Raw genomic sequence first — 15,183 nt, 5'->3', positions numbered from 1 at the left:
TGAATCAAGTGTGGTTCTTGGTCGCTGTAAGTTTTCTGGGCTGTATGGCCATGTTCCAGAAGCATTCTCTCCTGACGTTTCGCCTGCATCTATGGCAGGCATCCTCAGAGGCTGTGAGGTCTGTAGGAAACTAGGAAAATTGGGTTTATGTAATACTCTAACACAGTGGTTCTCAACCTTCCTAATGCCGGGACCCCTTAACACCGTTCCTCATGTTGTGGTGACCCCCAATCATAACATTATTTTTGTTGCTACTTCGTAACTGTAATTTTGCTACTGTTACAAGTCGTAATATAGATATCTGATATGCAGGATGTATTTTCATCCACTGGACCAAATTTGGCATTTGGGAGTTGTAGTTAATTTTTGTCATTTGGGAGTTGTAGTTGCTGGGATTTATAGTCCACCTACAATCAAAGAGCATTCTGAACTCCACCAATGAGGTAATGGAAACAATTTTAGCACACAGAAGAACTTCCATGACCAGCAAAAAATACTGGATTGGTTTGGTGGGCACTGATCTTGAGTTTTGGAGTTGCAGTTCACCTACACCCAGAGAGCACTGTAGACTCCAATAGACCTTAACATTTGGGCGTTGTAGTTGCCGGGATTTATAGTTCACCTACAATCAAAAAGCTTTCGGAACCCCACAAACAATAGAATTGGACCAAACTTCCCACATAGAACCCCCACAACCAACAGAAAACACTAGAAGGGTTTGGTGGGCATTGACCTTGAATTTTGGAGTTGCAGTTCACCTACATCCAGAGAGCACTGTGGACTCATACAATGATGGATCTGGACCAAACTTGGCACGAATACTCAATACACCCAAATGTAAATACTAGTGGAGTTTGGGGAAAATAGAGTTTGACATTTGGGAGTTGTAGTTACTGGGATTTATAGTTCACCTACAATCAAAGAGCATTCTGAACCCCACCAATGATAGAATTGGGCCAAACTTGGCACACAGAACCCCCATACTAACAGAAAATACTGTGTTTTCTGATGGTCTTTGGTGACCCCTCTGATGCCCCCTCGCGACCCCCCCAGGGGTCCTTACCCCCAGGTTGAGAAATGCTGACCTAAGGTATGGGGTTCACAGACATGGTAATCACGTGACACAAAGGACATTTTCCCCAAATGTGAGGAAAAAGGGATGTTGCCATTTCTCCCCACAAAGCTATTCCCCGTCCTGTAAGGGACCCCAAATATGAGCCCCTGTTGAAAGTCCGGTTGAATGAGGCAAACAGCAAAAATATCCAGTCTCAGGAGAAGAGCAAAAGCAAGGTTTATTTCATTATGGCCATAAAGAGATCAGCCATACTGCACACGCAGGTCACAGTACTTGAAAAAGGCTGTCGTCCCCCACACCTCTTGACCACACATTATATAGTTTTTTCTTATCTATCAAGATTCTACTGTACATGTTTTCTGGGGCAAATTTCAGCCAAATATCTGTTGCCACACAAGTCCCAGTCCATGTTCAGCAAGCCCTACCTTCACGACTAGCTTATCTATTGCAAAACACACAATTTCTTGGAGCATTCCACCCTGTGGTTGGCGTGTTGCTGCAGGGACATTTTGTGACCAAAGTAAATCTATTACAGGCTTGAGCCTCCTTCAGTCCCAGGAAAAGGATCCAAGATCTTATATATATAAAAAAGGTAATATTGCTGAACTTTATGACAATGGGCTGGCTCTTTGGGGCCAGACAAGGATGTTGTTTAAGACTTAATGTTAATGGTCAGGATCAGGACTGGAGGGCTAAAGGCTATCTCTCTCTGTTTTGGTATTTCTAAGACCAAATTTAATCACAGTTCAGTATAAAAAGGCAATAGTAACAAAAATGTATGATGTAGCCTACACAGGTTCTTTTCTATATTTAATATCCATGTTACAAAAGACAAGATTTGAAAACAACACTCTATGAACTACAATACTAGTGGTACAGCATACATTCCAAATATTCTGGAACTCTAAAATGCTACCGCATTCTTAATATTATTGCTCAAAAAATTGTTTAGGTCCTTAATTCAAGATGCATTACATTACTTTTATAATGTTACCTCTGCTACTAAGACATCTTATAATCAGAATGTATATTATTAGTTTCTGTATGAAAATAATGTGACTTCCATTGGCCCTGCTACAGAGGAGAAAATGCAACAGTGTAAGAAACGGTTTGTCTAGGACAGTGGTTCCCAGGCAACAGGCCCAAGGTGTCTGATGAATGGAGTGTTTCTCCTGCAGATGCACACCGTCAAATTTCTGGGATCGGGCCACAGCAGTCTTTCTAGACTTTTGTAAACAGAGGCATAGTTCTCAGGAGAAGAGAGATAAGAAATCCTTATTTGGTTGTAAGGGCAAGTGGAATGCTTTCCTTTCGTTTCAGGGCCAGGAAAGGCTTTATATGGATACAAAAGAAAGGTTCACTTCAGTCTTGTCAACGTTGATACTTCATGACAGTTTTGTTTTTCCAAGTGCATTTCTAGTTTCAAGTTTCAAGTTTTGCCAAGTTCCTGTTCTGTTCATTGGACTTTCACTCTGCCTTGTTCTATGGATTCTGTGCCCTGGATCTTGTGGTTTTACGTTGTTACCTGAAAGTTTATGGACTGACTTTTATCTTGCAACAGTATTGCTTTGAACTATACTGTTTTTACCATTTTTATTACCCTGCTTACATCTATCCTTCAATAAAGTGCTTGTGGATTTTACTACACCGGTGTGTTATTTAAGGACAGAGGTGTTCCTGCTCTGGCATACAAAAAATGGTACCTTCTGTATATTAATTCTTCAATAATACATAAAATCTCAGTTCTGACTGAAACTGCAATGCAGAGTGAGGCAGCATAACTTCCTTTTTCAAAATGCGTGCCATTAAGTCGGTTGAAGACGTAGCGGAGCGCTAGTGGTCTCGTTCGAAAGGCGGGAGTATAAAATTTTGTCCTGACATAGTTCAGTTGCCATCGTGCGTTAGAACAGCGAGGAGCGTGCTTTTGCCGTTGAGGCCTACTTTTTTGAACGGATTTGGAGTGGCCAGCCCGCTCTCCAGATTTGGCCCCTTGTGATTTTTTTCCTATGGGGTTTTTTGAAATCCCGTGTTTCTGTGAACCGTCCAAGGACCCTACAAGATGTGAAGACCAACATCCAGGAAGAAATTGCCAACATAACGCCTGCTATGCTGGCAAGAGTCAGGACAAACGCCAGAAATCTGTTTCCTCAGTATATGGAGAATAGGGGACGTCACCTACCTAATTTGATCTTCAAAACTACGTAAAACAAAACTTTAGGTATGCGCCTATGTTATATAAATAAAAATTTCTGATTCATACAATGGGTTTTATTAAGTTTTGAAAAAAAGGAAGTTATGCTGCCTCACCCTGTAGTACCAAACCAGTTCTACCATTTGACCTTTGTGTGAATTCTTCGATGACAATCGAGGTGGGTCTTCTGATGGAATCGTTTCCCACACTACAGGCATTTAAAGGGCTTCTCTCTGGTGTGAGTTGCTTGGTGATAAGTGAGTTTTGTCTTCTGACTGAAGCTCTTCCCGCACTCCAAGCACTTAAATGGCTTCTCCCCGCTATGAGTCATTTGATGAAGAGTGAGGTTTGCCTTCCGACTGAAGCTTTTCTCACATTCAACACATTTAAACAGTTTCTCGCCAGTGTGTGTCGCTTGATGAAAAGTGAACTTGAGCTCCTGGCTGAAACTTTTCCCACACTCGAGGCATTTGAACCGCTTCTCCCCTGTGTGAGTCGCTTGGTGAGAAGTCAGGTTTCCCTTCTGACTGAAGCTCTTCCCACACTCCAAGCACTTGAATGGCTTCTCTCCGCTATGAGTCCTTTGATGAAGAATGAGGATTGACTTCTGGCTGAAGCTTCTCCCACACTGCAAGCAACTAAAGGGTTTCTCCCCAGTGTGAGTCAATTGGTGACGAATGAAGTGTGCCTTCTGACTGAAGCTTTTCCCACACTCGCATTTGAACTGCCTCTCCCCCGTGTGAATTCCTTGATGAGAAGTCAGGTTTGTCTTCCGGCTGAAGCTCTTCCCGCACTCCAAGCACTTGAATGGCTTCTCTCCGCTATGAGTCCTTTGATGAAAAGTGAGGCTTGCTTTCTCGCTGAAGCTTTTCCCACACTGCAAGCACTTAAAGGGTTTCTCCCCAGTGTGAGTCGCTTGGTGACAAAAGAGGTTTCTCTTCCAACTGAAGCTTTTCCCACACTCGAGGCATTTGAACTGCTTCTCCCCCGTGTGAATCACTTGATGAGAAGTCAGGTTTGCCTTCCGACTGAAGCTTTTCTCACATTCAACACATTTAAACAGTTTCTCGCCAGTGTGTGTCGCTTGATGAAAAGTGAACTTGAGCTCCTGGCTGAAACTTTTCCCACACTCGAGGCATTTGAACCGCTTCTCCCCTGTGTGAGTCGCTTGGTGAGAAGTCAGGTTTCCCTTCTGACTGAAGCTCTTCCCACACTCCAAGCACTTGAATGGCTTCTCTCCGCTATGAGTCCTTTGATGAAGAATGAGGATTGACTTCTGGCTGAAGCTTCTCCCACACTGCAAACAACTAAAGGGTTTCTCCCCAGTGTGAGTCAATTGGTGACGAATGAAGTGTGCCTTCTGATTGAAGCTTTTCCCACACTCGCATTTGAACCGCCTCTCCCCCGTGTGAATCCCTTGATGAGAAGTCAGGTTTGTCTTCCGGCTGAAGCTCTTCCCGCACTCCAAGCACTTGAATGGCTTCTCTCCGCTATGAGTCCTTTGATGAAAAGTGAGGCTTGCTTTCTCGCTGAAGCTTTTCCCACACTGCAAGCACTTAAAGGGTTTCTCCCCAGTGTGAGTCGCTTGGTGACGAAAGAGGTTTCTCTTCCAACTGAAGCTTTTCCCACACTCGAGGCATTTGAACCGCTTCTCCCCCGTGTGAATCACTTGATGAGAAGTCAGGTTTGTCTTCTGGCTGAAGCTTTTCCCACACTGCAAGCACTTAAAGGGTTTCTCCCCGGTGTGAATCGCTTGGTGATGAACGAGGTTTCTCTTTCGACTGAAGCTCTTCCCACACTTGAGGCACGTAAACGGTTTCTCCCCGGTGTGAGTCGCTTGGTGGAGAGTGAGACTTATCTTCCAACTGAAGCTTTGCCCACACTCCGAGCATTTAAACAGCTTCTCCCCTGTGTGAGTGGCTTGGTGATAAGTGAGGCTTTCCTTCCGAATGAAGGTCTTTCCACACTCAAAACATCTGAATGGCTTCTCCTCTTTGTGAATGACTTGGTGACGAATGAGGGTCGTTTTCCGACTGAAGGCTTTCCCACACTCAGCGCATTGATAGAGTTTCTCCCCGGTGTGAGTTTTTTGATGACAGAAGAGGCTTCTTTCATGATAGAAACTTTTTCCACACTCCAAGCATTTAAACAGCTTCTCCCCTGTGTGAGTGGCTTGGTGACGCTTGAGGTTTGTTTTCCGAGTGAAGGCTTTCCCACACTCAGAGCATTTATAGAGTTTCTCCTCAGTGTGAGTTCTTTGATGACAGAGGAGGCTTCTTTCACGATTGAAGCTTTCCCCACACTCTGAGCATTTAAACAGCTTCTCCCTTGTGTGAGTGGCTTGGTGACGAATGAGGTTTCCCTTCCGATTGAAGGTCAGTCCACACTCAAAACATTTGAACGGCTTCTCCCCTGTGTGAGTAGTTTGGTGACAAATGAGGGTAATTTTCCGACTGAAGGCTTTCCCACACTCAGGGCATTTATAGAGTTTCTCCCCAGTGTGCGTTCTTTGATGACAGAGGAGGCTTATTTCATGATAGAAGCTTTTCCCACACTCCAAGCATTTAAACAGCTTCTCCCCTGTGTGAGTGGCTTGGTGACGAATGAGGTTCGTTTTCCAACTGAAGGTTTTTCCACACTTAGGGCATTTATAGAGTTTCTCCCCGGTGTGAGTTCTTTGATGAGAAGCAAAATTCATCTTGCCACTGAAGGCCTTCCCGCATTCCAAGCATTCAAATGGTTTCTCCCTTCTGTGGACTGCTTGGTGACGACTGAGATTCACCTTCCAACTGAAGCTCTTTCCACACTCCAAACATTTAAATGGCTTGCCTTCTACATGAGCCTCCTGGTGTGGTATCAGTTGTGACCTCCACTTGAATCTCCTTCCACATCTCAGGCACTTGAACGGTTTTTCTCCTGTGTGAGTCCTTCTATATGAAGTCAAAATGGATGTCTTCCCATATTCACTACTTTTGGAAGAGTTCTCCCTTGTGTGAACTCTCCTGTGAAGATTCAGGCTTGTTTTACATCTAAAGCTCCTCCCACATACAAGACAAAGCTGTCTCTCCCTTTCTTTCTGTGCTATTTCTTCAAGGGAGGTTTCACAGACCTCACCACTCTGGGAAATAATCTTCCACCTCTTTGGAGGGTCAGATTTTATTCGATTCTCATTCTTCTGTTTACAGTGGACTCTTTGCAGAAATGCTCTGTGCGGTTCTCCTTCCTTCTCACTCAGCTGGTCGCTTCCACCTGGAAAAGAGCAACACAACTGCTCAGAGCCTAAAATTGAAAAAGGGGACACACAACTGGCAAACCGCAACTGGCATCAAACTGAGGAAGCTACGTGAGAGAGAGATGGGACTCCATGGTTTCTCTCCATTACCTCAATTGAAGAGGAATTTCCTTTCCTCGGCATTTATGGAGAAAATTAGAAATCTGTGCAGTACTAGTGAATCAAGTGTTTAACTTTACTGAAAGAAATACATTTGTATCTCACACTTAGAAAGGGAGGTAGCACAAGATGCAGAGCCAACCTTAAGAAATGGGGCCACAGAGTTGAATCCACAACATGCGAGTGTGGAGAAGAGCACACCACAGACCACCTACTATAATGCAGCCTGAGCCCTGCCACATGCACAATGGAGCACCTCTTTACAGCAACGCCAGAGGCACTCTGAAGTGGCCAGCTTCTGGTTAAAGGACATTTAGTAGAATGCCAAGTTTTTAACTGTGTGGTTTTTCTATACATTATAGCTGTATTCTCAATTCACTTCTGACACTATAAATAAACAAACAAATAAACAAAGGAGCCTGACTCTATATTTGCACTGGAGGATCTAGAGTTTGCTAGAGAGAACACTTAATCAAATCTGTGAAAAATCAAACCTGCAAAGGTCAAACACCACAAATGTGGCGAACCAACAATACCAGGTATGGGCAAACCCAGGCCTGGGAGCCAGATGCAGCCTCTGGAGTTCTTTTCTCAGGTCCTATTCTCTCTCGCCATCCTATCCTTCCTTCCTTCTCTCCTTCCTTTCTCCTTCCCTTCCTCTTTCTACTTCTGCCCTTCCTTCCCTTTCCACTTTTTTTGTCCTTCCTTCCTTCTCTCTTTCCTTCTTCCTTTCTTCACTTCCATCCTTACCTCCCTTTTGTCTTTCCTTCCTTCTATCTTTCCTTCTTCCTTCCCTCCACCCTGCCCTCCCTTTTTCTCCTTTCTTCCCTTTGTTTTTCCTTCCTTCTTTCTCTTTCCTTCTTCCTTCCTTTCTTCCCTTCCATCCCTCCCTCCCTTTTGTAGCTCCTTCCTTCTCTCTTTCCTTCTTCCTTCCCTCCTTCTCCTTTCTTCCCTTTGTCTTTCCTTCCTTCTCTTTCCTTTATCCTTCCCTTCCTCCCATTCTTCTTTCCCTTCCGTCCTTTCTTCTCTCTTTCCTTCTTCCTTCCTTCTCTCTTTCCTTCTTCCTTCCTTTCCTTCCTTCCTTCTTTCTCTTTTGTCTTTCCTTACTTCCATCTTTCCTTCCTCCTCCTTTCTTCTTCCATCCTTCTTTCTCTTCCAACCTTTTGTACTTCCTTCCTTCTCTCTTTCCTTCTTCCTTCCTTCCTTCTCTTCCAACTTTCCTTCCCTCTTTCTCCTTTCTTCCCTTTGTCTTTCCTTCCTTCTCTTTCCTTTATGTTTCCTTTCCTTCCTTCCTTTGGGTTCCCTTCCACCCTTTCATTCTTCCTTCCTTCTCTTTTGTCTTTCCTTCCTTCCTTCAACCCTTTTCTCCCTCATTCCCTCTTTCTCCTCCCTTCCTTCCCTTCCTTGCTTTTGTCTTTCCTTCCATCATTGGACAGCCAGTCCTCCTAGCAGGGAGTGCTAGCATGTGGCCTCCAAGTTAGAAAGTTTGCCCAGGCCTGAACAATATTGTGATCTTAACCAAGATATAACTGTGAACAGCTTCCTGGGACAAGAGAGTCAGAAACCAGCACACTTCCAGATGGGAAAACTGTAAGCCACCCAGAGTCCCCCTCCGGGCATGAGAAGCATGAGGTATAAATGCTCGGAAATAAAAATAAAGAGAACCGAGAAGGGATTTTCTTTCTTCAGTATTTATAAATGGATTTGCTCAACCAAAAGAAAGATGAAGCCTTACCCAGGGAGGACACGAGCTCCCAATTCTCCTCCATCACCTCTCTGTGAAGGACTCTTTGGCCGGGGTCCAGCAGGGCAAACTCCTCTTCGGAAAAATCCACAGCCACATCTTGGAAGGTCACCTAATGAAAGACCAATCACCCACAAGCTGAACGTGCAAACCCCGAGTCAGAAAAGAGAAGAATGTAGTTTGGGATTCCCCCCCCTCCCCCCGCACAGTACAATACAATACAAAACTTTATTAGGGTCACTGACCAGCACAAACCCCCACACAGTAACATTTGCAATGCCTTCGGTGGGCAACTTTGATGGAATCAAAGGAAAAGAAATACAGGGTGAGGCAGCATAACTTCCTTTTTTAAAATGTGCGCCCTTCAGTCGGTTGAAGACATAGCGGACCTCTAGTGGTCTCATTCGAGAGGCGGGAGTATAAAGTTTTGTTCTGACACAGTTCAGTCGCCATCATGCGTTGGAACAGTGAGGAGCGTGCTTTTGCCTTTGAGGCCTACTTTTCGAGCGGATTTGGAGTGCCCAGCCCGCTCACCAGATTTGGCCCCTTGTAATTTTTTTCTATGGGTTTTTTTTTTTTTTTTGAAATCCCGTATTTATGTGCTCTAAAATTACAGCGGCAAAACAACAGAGAGGAAGCAATCTGGGACATCTAATCACCTCTCAACAAAAGATTGCCCCAGGCACTGCCAGGCCATCAAATGCTAAGCAAGGTGGTCAGTTGAAACATTCACACCTAGCTCCAGCAGACAAGAGTCCTTTGTCCCACCCTGGTCATTCCACAGATATATAAACCCATTTTCCTAGTTCCAACAGACCTCACTACCTCTGAGGATGCTTGCCATAAATGCAGGCGAAACGTCAGGAGAGAATGCCTCTAGAACATGGCCATATAGCCCGAAAAAACCTACAACAACCCAATAGTTAAAACACTCCACAGAACCCCCGGCTCAGTCTTAGAAAACGTTCTTATGTTGTTTTAACATATTTCTAATCTTGAATCCAATATGGAGGGTGCAGAAGAGGAGACTAGTGATGATTATTGCCCTTCCTTCCAACCTGCTCTTCCTTTGGCCCACCAGAGATCCCAATCCTTACCTCGACCTGTCTTGCAGAAGGTGTTCTCAAACCACACTGAAAAGATGTGCTTGGACATATAAGCTGGGTCCTCATTCCACCTCCTGTGAGAACAGATGGAGAGAAAAGAGAGCATTATTTCTCATTCAAGTCTTTTCATTCACACACGTAAAATACTTTAGTAGGAAGGGGCCTCATGGCCACCAAGTCCAACTCCTTGTTCATTGCAGGATCTCCAGATAGAGCAGCGTTTCTCAAACTAGGGGTCGGGACCACTTGGGTGGTTGCGAGGGGATTTCATAGAATGATAGAATCAAAGAGTTGGAAGAGACCTCATGGGCCATCCCGTCCAACCCTCTGCCAAGAAGCAGGAATATTGCATTCAAATCACCCCTGACAGATGGTCATCCAGCCTCTCTTTAAAAGCTTCCAAAGAAGGAGTCTCCACCACATTCCGGGACAGAGAGTTCCACTGCTGAACGGCTCTCACAGTCAGGAAGTTCTTCCTCATGTTCAGATGGAATCTCCTCTCTTGTAGTTTGAAGCCATTGTTTCGTGTCCTAGTCTCCAGGGAAGCAGAAAACAAGCTTGCTCCCTCCTCCCTGTTGCTTCCTCTCACATATTTATATATGGGATTTCAGAAGGGTCGCAAAATACCATCAGAAACCATGTATTTCTGATGGTCTTAGGAACCCCTTTGGCAGAGAAGGTTGAAGATGTCTACGTCTGTCCTCCTCCTTTTTGGAAACAGACGGCAACTCCTCCCAGCAAAAGCCCTCTTCTGCTATGATTGGCTGGTCTGTCAGCCGAGAGGGGACAGTTTCTGAGACTCCAAGCGGGGAGGGGAGAGCAGGCATGCTTGGCGCATGGCAGTGTGGTGCACATGTGCGGGCGAGGGAGAGCACGCAAAGCTGGAGGGAGGCTCATGCAAGCGAGTCCGTTCAAGGCATGGGGGTTCTGTGCGGGAAGTTTGGCCCAATTCTATCGTCGGTGGGGTTCAGAATGCCCCTTGATTGTAAATTAACTATAAATTAACTGATTTATGAGACCATAAAGAAGACTCCAGCAAAGCATTCCAGCGGGGAAGCATACGGGGAATGCGGAAGTGCTTCATCAGCGTCGCAGATGGACGATGAAAGCGACAGCTCCCCTGGCGGCCAGAAAAAGTTTAATAGCCTCTGTGTATGTCTGTATATGTTTGTATGTCAAAAATTGGCATTGAATGTTTGCCATATATGTGTACACTGTAATCCACCCTAAGTCGCCTGTGGGGTGAGAAGAAGGGCGGAATATAAAAGCTGTAAATAATAATAATAATAATAATAATAATAAATCCCAAGAACTAAAACTCCCAAATGTCAAGGCCTATTTTCCCCAAACTCCACTAGTGTTCACATTCGGCATATTGAGAATTCGTGCCAACTTTGGTCCAGATCTATCATTGTTTGAGTCCATAGTGCTCTCTGGATGTAGGTGAACTACAACTCCAAAACTCAAGGTCAATGCCCACTAAACCCTTCCAGTATTTTCTGTTGGTAATGGAAGTTCTGCGTGCCAAGTTTGGTTCAATTCCATCACTGATGGAGTTCAGAATGCTCTTTGATTATAGGTGAACTATAAATCCCAGCGACTACAAATGACAAAGTCAATCCTCCCCCAACCCCACTAGTATTTAAATTTGGGCATATTGAGTATTTGGTCCAGTGAATGAAAATATATCCTGCATATCAGATAGTTGTATTATGATTCATAAAAGTAGCAAAATTACAGTTCTGAAGCAGCAACGCAAATAATTTTATGATTGGGGGTCACCTCAACATGAGGAACTGTATTAAGGGGTCCTGGCATTAGGAAGAGTGAGAAACACTGAGCTAGAGCATCCACTGCATGGAGATGACCAGCATTTTCTTGAAGACGTTCAGAGATGGAGACCCTGCCGTCTGATGTTCAACCAAAGTCTACCCTCCTGTAACTTCAAACCATGGTTTTGTCTTCCCGAGCAGTAGGAAGCAGGTCTGCACTCTCCTCTTTGGGGTATTTAAAGGGTTCAAATATTATTATTATTATTATTATTATTATTACTACTACTACTACAGCAACAGCAGCAGCAGCAGCAACAACAATAAAACTACTCTGGGACTTCCAGATTCAGACTGAAGGAATTTTGGAGCACAATACTCCTGACCTCACGACCAGGGGAAAACCAAACAAGTTTGGATCATTGATGTTGCAATCCCAGGTGACAGCAGGATTGACGAACAGCAACTAGAAAAGCTTACATGATATAAGGATATATAGATTGATTGGCACACTGGGTGCAGTGCCTAAAGTCCTTGGCCTGCACTTAAAACCTATCGGCACTGACAAAATTACCACCTGCCAGCTGAAAAAGCCCCCCCCCTACTCAGATCTGCACGCATTATTTGCCCATACATCACACAGTCCTAGACACTTGGGAAGTTTCAGACGTGTGATCAAATACAAAAGCTATCATAGTGATCTTGTTTGCTGTGTACTCATCTTGTTATATATCATACAATAATAATCCTCACTACCTCTGAGGATGCTTGCCATAGATGCAGGCGAAACGTCAGGAGAGAATGCCTCTAGAACATGGCCATATAGCCCAAAAAGACCTACAACAACCCAATAATAATTTTATTTCTTACCCACCTCTCCTCATGGCTCGAGGCAGGTTATAGAATAATTAAAACATATACACATATTAAAATGTATTTCTATAAAATACATATTAAAACAGAGATTAAATAAATAATAAACAAATAACTTTCTTGTATTTCGCCCTATCTCCCCAAGGGACACAAGTCTAAAATTCAATTAATTTGTATTAGTGGCCTTGTCTGATACTTTATTTAAAATTCACTTGGCAGTTTGAACCTGGGGCCAAGGTAGGAAGACTGAGAACAGACTTAATAACCAGAGGGGAAGATAGTTACGCATCACACTTGCAGACGTGGATTTTCTTTAATTCTGTTCCATATAACCCTTCAGAGTTCGGTTGCTTTCAGCCTTGCCCTGGAAAGGGGCACCCCAAGCTATCGCGGCATGGATCCTGTGATAAGAAATTCGAATCGTCTGGCGAAAATTAATTTGGGAGAGCAATAAGGCTGTAAGGCTAGGCCATATGGGTGAAAGGGCTGCCACATTTGTGTGCTGTGCATCATCTGCTGCATCACTGACCACTTTATAAAGCTTATGCTGCAGAAGAATGTGGGGCTAGTAGTTCAGACAGAGAGGTCCTGGGCCTCATTAAACAAACCCAGAAATCCCAGAATTCTGCAGGAAGAAGGCAGCCAAAGGATTTCCAGTGGGTAGTTCCCCTAGAGTGATGTGGTCCGCTTTCTGTCAGTCTGTCTGGGGTGAGGATGCCAAACCACCACAGACATATGGAATGTCCAAGGGCTAGAGAGGACACGTTCGCAGTGTGAAAGGACTGCAAAGCACACAACTCAACTATTTTGGGCAGACCCAGGAGGAATCCTTACCCACTGAGGTGAATGCTCTGTCACCATCTTCAAAGGCCCACTCACTCTTCACCTCAGCCACCTCTTTCACAAAGATGTCCTGGACCGAGGACAGGAAAGAAAAAAAGAAAATTAGGACAAAGTCTGGTGGACTACTTTGTATATATATTTATTTATTACGGTCGATGACTAGCACCACACCACTTTACATGACTTCCAGAAAAAGGAGGAAAGCAGTGGGGAGTTTTCACATACTAATATCTCATTGAATGTTTCTATGCAACATGGGAAGAGCCTGGGATGTGCTCTGGGCACCACAGCCCTCCTGAGCTCAGAGCCACTCCATTTGGGACTTGAGGGGAGAGCCATGGGACTAGTGCTGAGCCAAAGCCAGAGGTTTAGCACAGCTGGTAAATCATCAGCAATTTTAAGATCTATCAACCCAAAGGTTGTAAGTTCAAAGCCCCGAGTTGGCGTGAGCTGCCAACTGTCAGCCTAGCTCATTGTTTACCTGGCTTGAAGACCTGGCTATTCGATGTGTCTTCCCAGAATAGGATAACCTCCAGCACTATGTCCCAAAAGCACTTTATTAGAGTTTAAGACTCTCTGCACATTGCACTTGCCCAGAATCCCAACATATCACCTCTCACACCCAGCACTTTTTAACCTGCACTCTTCATTGGCCCGGCCCTGGTTTTATTGCATAATAGTGTAATGTTTTGTTTTCGTTATTGCTTATGTTTTTAATTTGCTTTGCATTGTATTGTTATTGTCTGTTGTTGTTGTGTTGAGGCCTTGGCCTTTGTAAGCCGCATCGAGTCCTTCGGAAGATGCTAGCAGGGTACAAATAAAGTTTAATAATAATAATAATAATAATAATAATATACATAAGCTAACCTGGCTGAGACTAACTAACAAAGTGGCTCACTTCCCTTCCCAATTACTCTTAGCAAGGGGCAGGACCAAAACTTAATGTTGATGGACAGGTGGCCTGCCCTATGACTGCAGCCAAAAGAAGCCACTTATCTGCAGAGTCCCTAAAACTTAGGACTACAAACCAACATTCAATGCAAAGCAAACAAAATTGGAGCTCCTGGCACAGATGTGTCAGAACAATTTCTGTGCTTCAAATCATAGAATCATAGAATCAAAGGGTTGTAAGAGACCTCATGGACCATCCAGTCCAACCCCATTCAGCCAAGAAGCAGGAATATTGCATTCAAATCACCCCTGACAGATGGCCAACCAGCCCCTGTTTCAAAGCTTCCAAAGAAGGAGCCTCTACCACACTCCGGGACAGAGAGTTCCACTGCTGAACGGCTCTCACAGTCAGGAAGTTCTTCCTCATGTTCAGATGGAATCTCCTCTCTTGTAGTTTGAAGCCATTGTTCCATTGCGTCCTAGTCTCCATGGAAGCAGAAAACAAGCTTGCTCCCTCCTCCTCCCTGTGGCTTCCTCTCACATATTTATACATGGCCCTCATCATGTCTCCTCTCAGCCTTTTCTTCTTCAGGCTAAACATGCCCAGCTCCTTAAGCCGCTCCTCATAGGGCTTGTTCTCCAGACCCTTGATCATTTTAGTCGCCCTCCTCTGGACACATTCCAGCTTGTCAATATCTGATGTGAAAGGATTCGTTTATCATCAAGCAATTAACAGGCAAGAAACCACTGAAACGTTCTTTGACCCTGAAAAGAACTGCAATTGCAGAACTGTTAACTTCTTCAAGCTAAATATAGCAAGGTCTTTAAGCCGCTCCTCATAGGGCTTGTTCTCCACACCCTTGATCATTTGAGTTGCCCTCCTCTGGACACATTCCAGCTTGTCAATAGTATGATTCTGTGGTGCCCAGAATTACACTATTACCCTATTACCTATATCTCACCTTCTGAAATCCACTCACCTGCTGATTTCCGAATTTCTCCTCTTGGGCCTGACTCAGGAGGAAGCCTTCCGCCAAGGCCAGGGCCTGGGAGCTGGTCTCCGCCCCACATTCCCTCACCCAGCGCTCCATCTCCTCCAAAAAATCCCCCTCAGTGCTGAGCCTGGACAAGGCCAGGCCCTTCTCCCAACTCTGAGGCCTGAAGGCTGGGAAAAAAGGAAGCCTGCCTCTCCTCCCTCCCCTGAAGGGTTAAAACTGAAGGAGAGGGATTCCTAGAGGGGAAGGAGGAAGTCCAGAGCCCAGCCACTTCCGGCCAGGGGTGGTGTGGGCGGGGCTTCCGC

The 15,183-nt window shown here is 44.7% G+C and overlaps 1 protein-coding gene across 1 annotated transcript; it reads right to left on the bottom strand.

Annotated features, from left to right (window-relative positions):
• Positions 1 to 1,274: 1,274 nt before the first annotated feature.
• On the bottom strand, positions 1,275 to 15,138 carry LOC132765962 (zinc finger protein 585A-like). The gene is made up of 5 exons (XM_060760271.2): positions 14,864 to 15,138; positions 12,984 to 13,062; positions 9,499 to 9,581; positions 8,393 to 8,513; positions 1,275 to 6,515 (listed from the first exon to the last, which is right to left on the bottom strand). Exons 1-5 carry the CDS (start codon positions 14,972 to 14,974, stop codon positions 3,475 to 3,477), a joined length of 3,435 nt encoding a protein of 1,144 aa, XP_060616254.2. The 5' UTR covers positions 14,975 to 15,138; the 3' UTR covers positions 1,275 to 3,474.
• Between the last annotated feature and the right edge of the window lie 45 nt (positions 15,139 to 15,183).

Source organism: Anolis sagrei, chromosome 2 (assembly GCF_037176765.1).
Source record: "Anolis sagrei isolate rAnoSag1 chromosome 2, rAnoSag1.mat, whole genome shotgun sequence".
NCBI classification, from domain to species: Eukaryota; Metazoa; Chordata; class Lepidosauria; order Squamata; family Dactyloidae; genus Anolis; species Anolis sagrei.
This window is presented reverse-complemented; position numbering and strand designations above follow the sequence as displayed.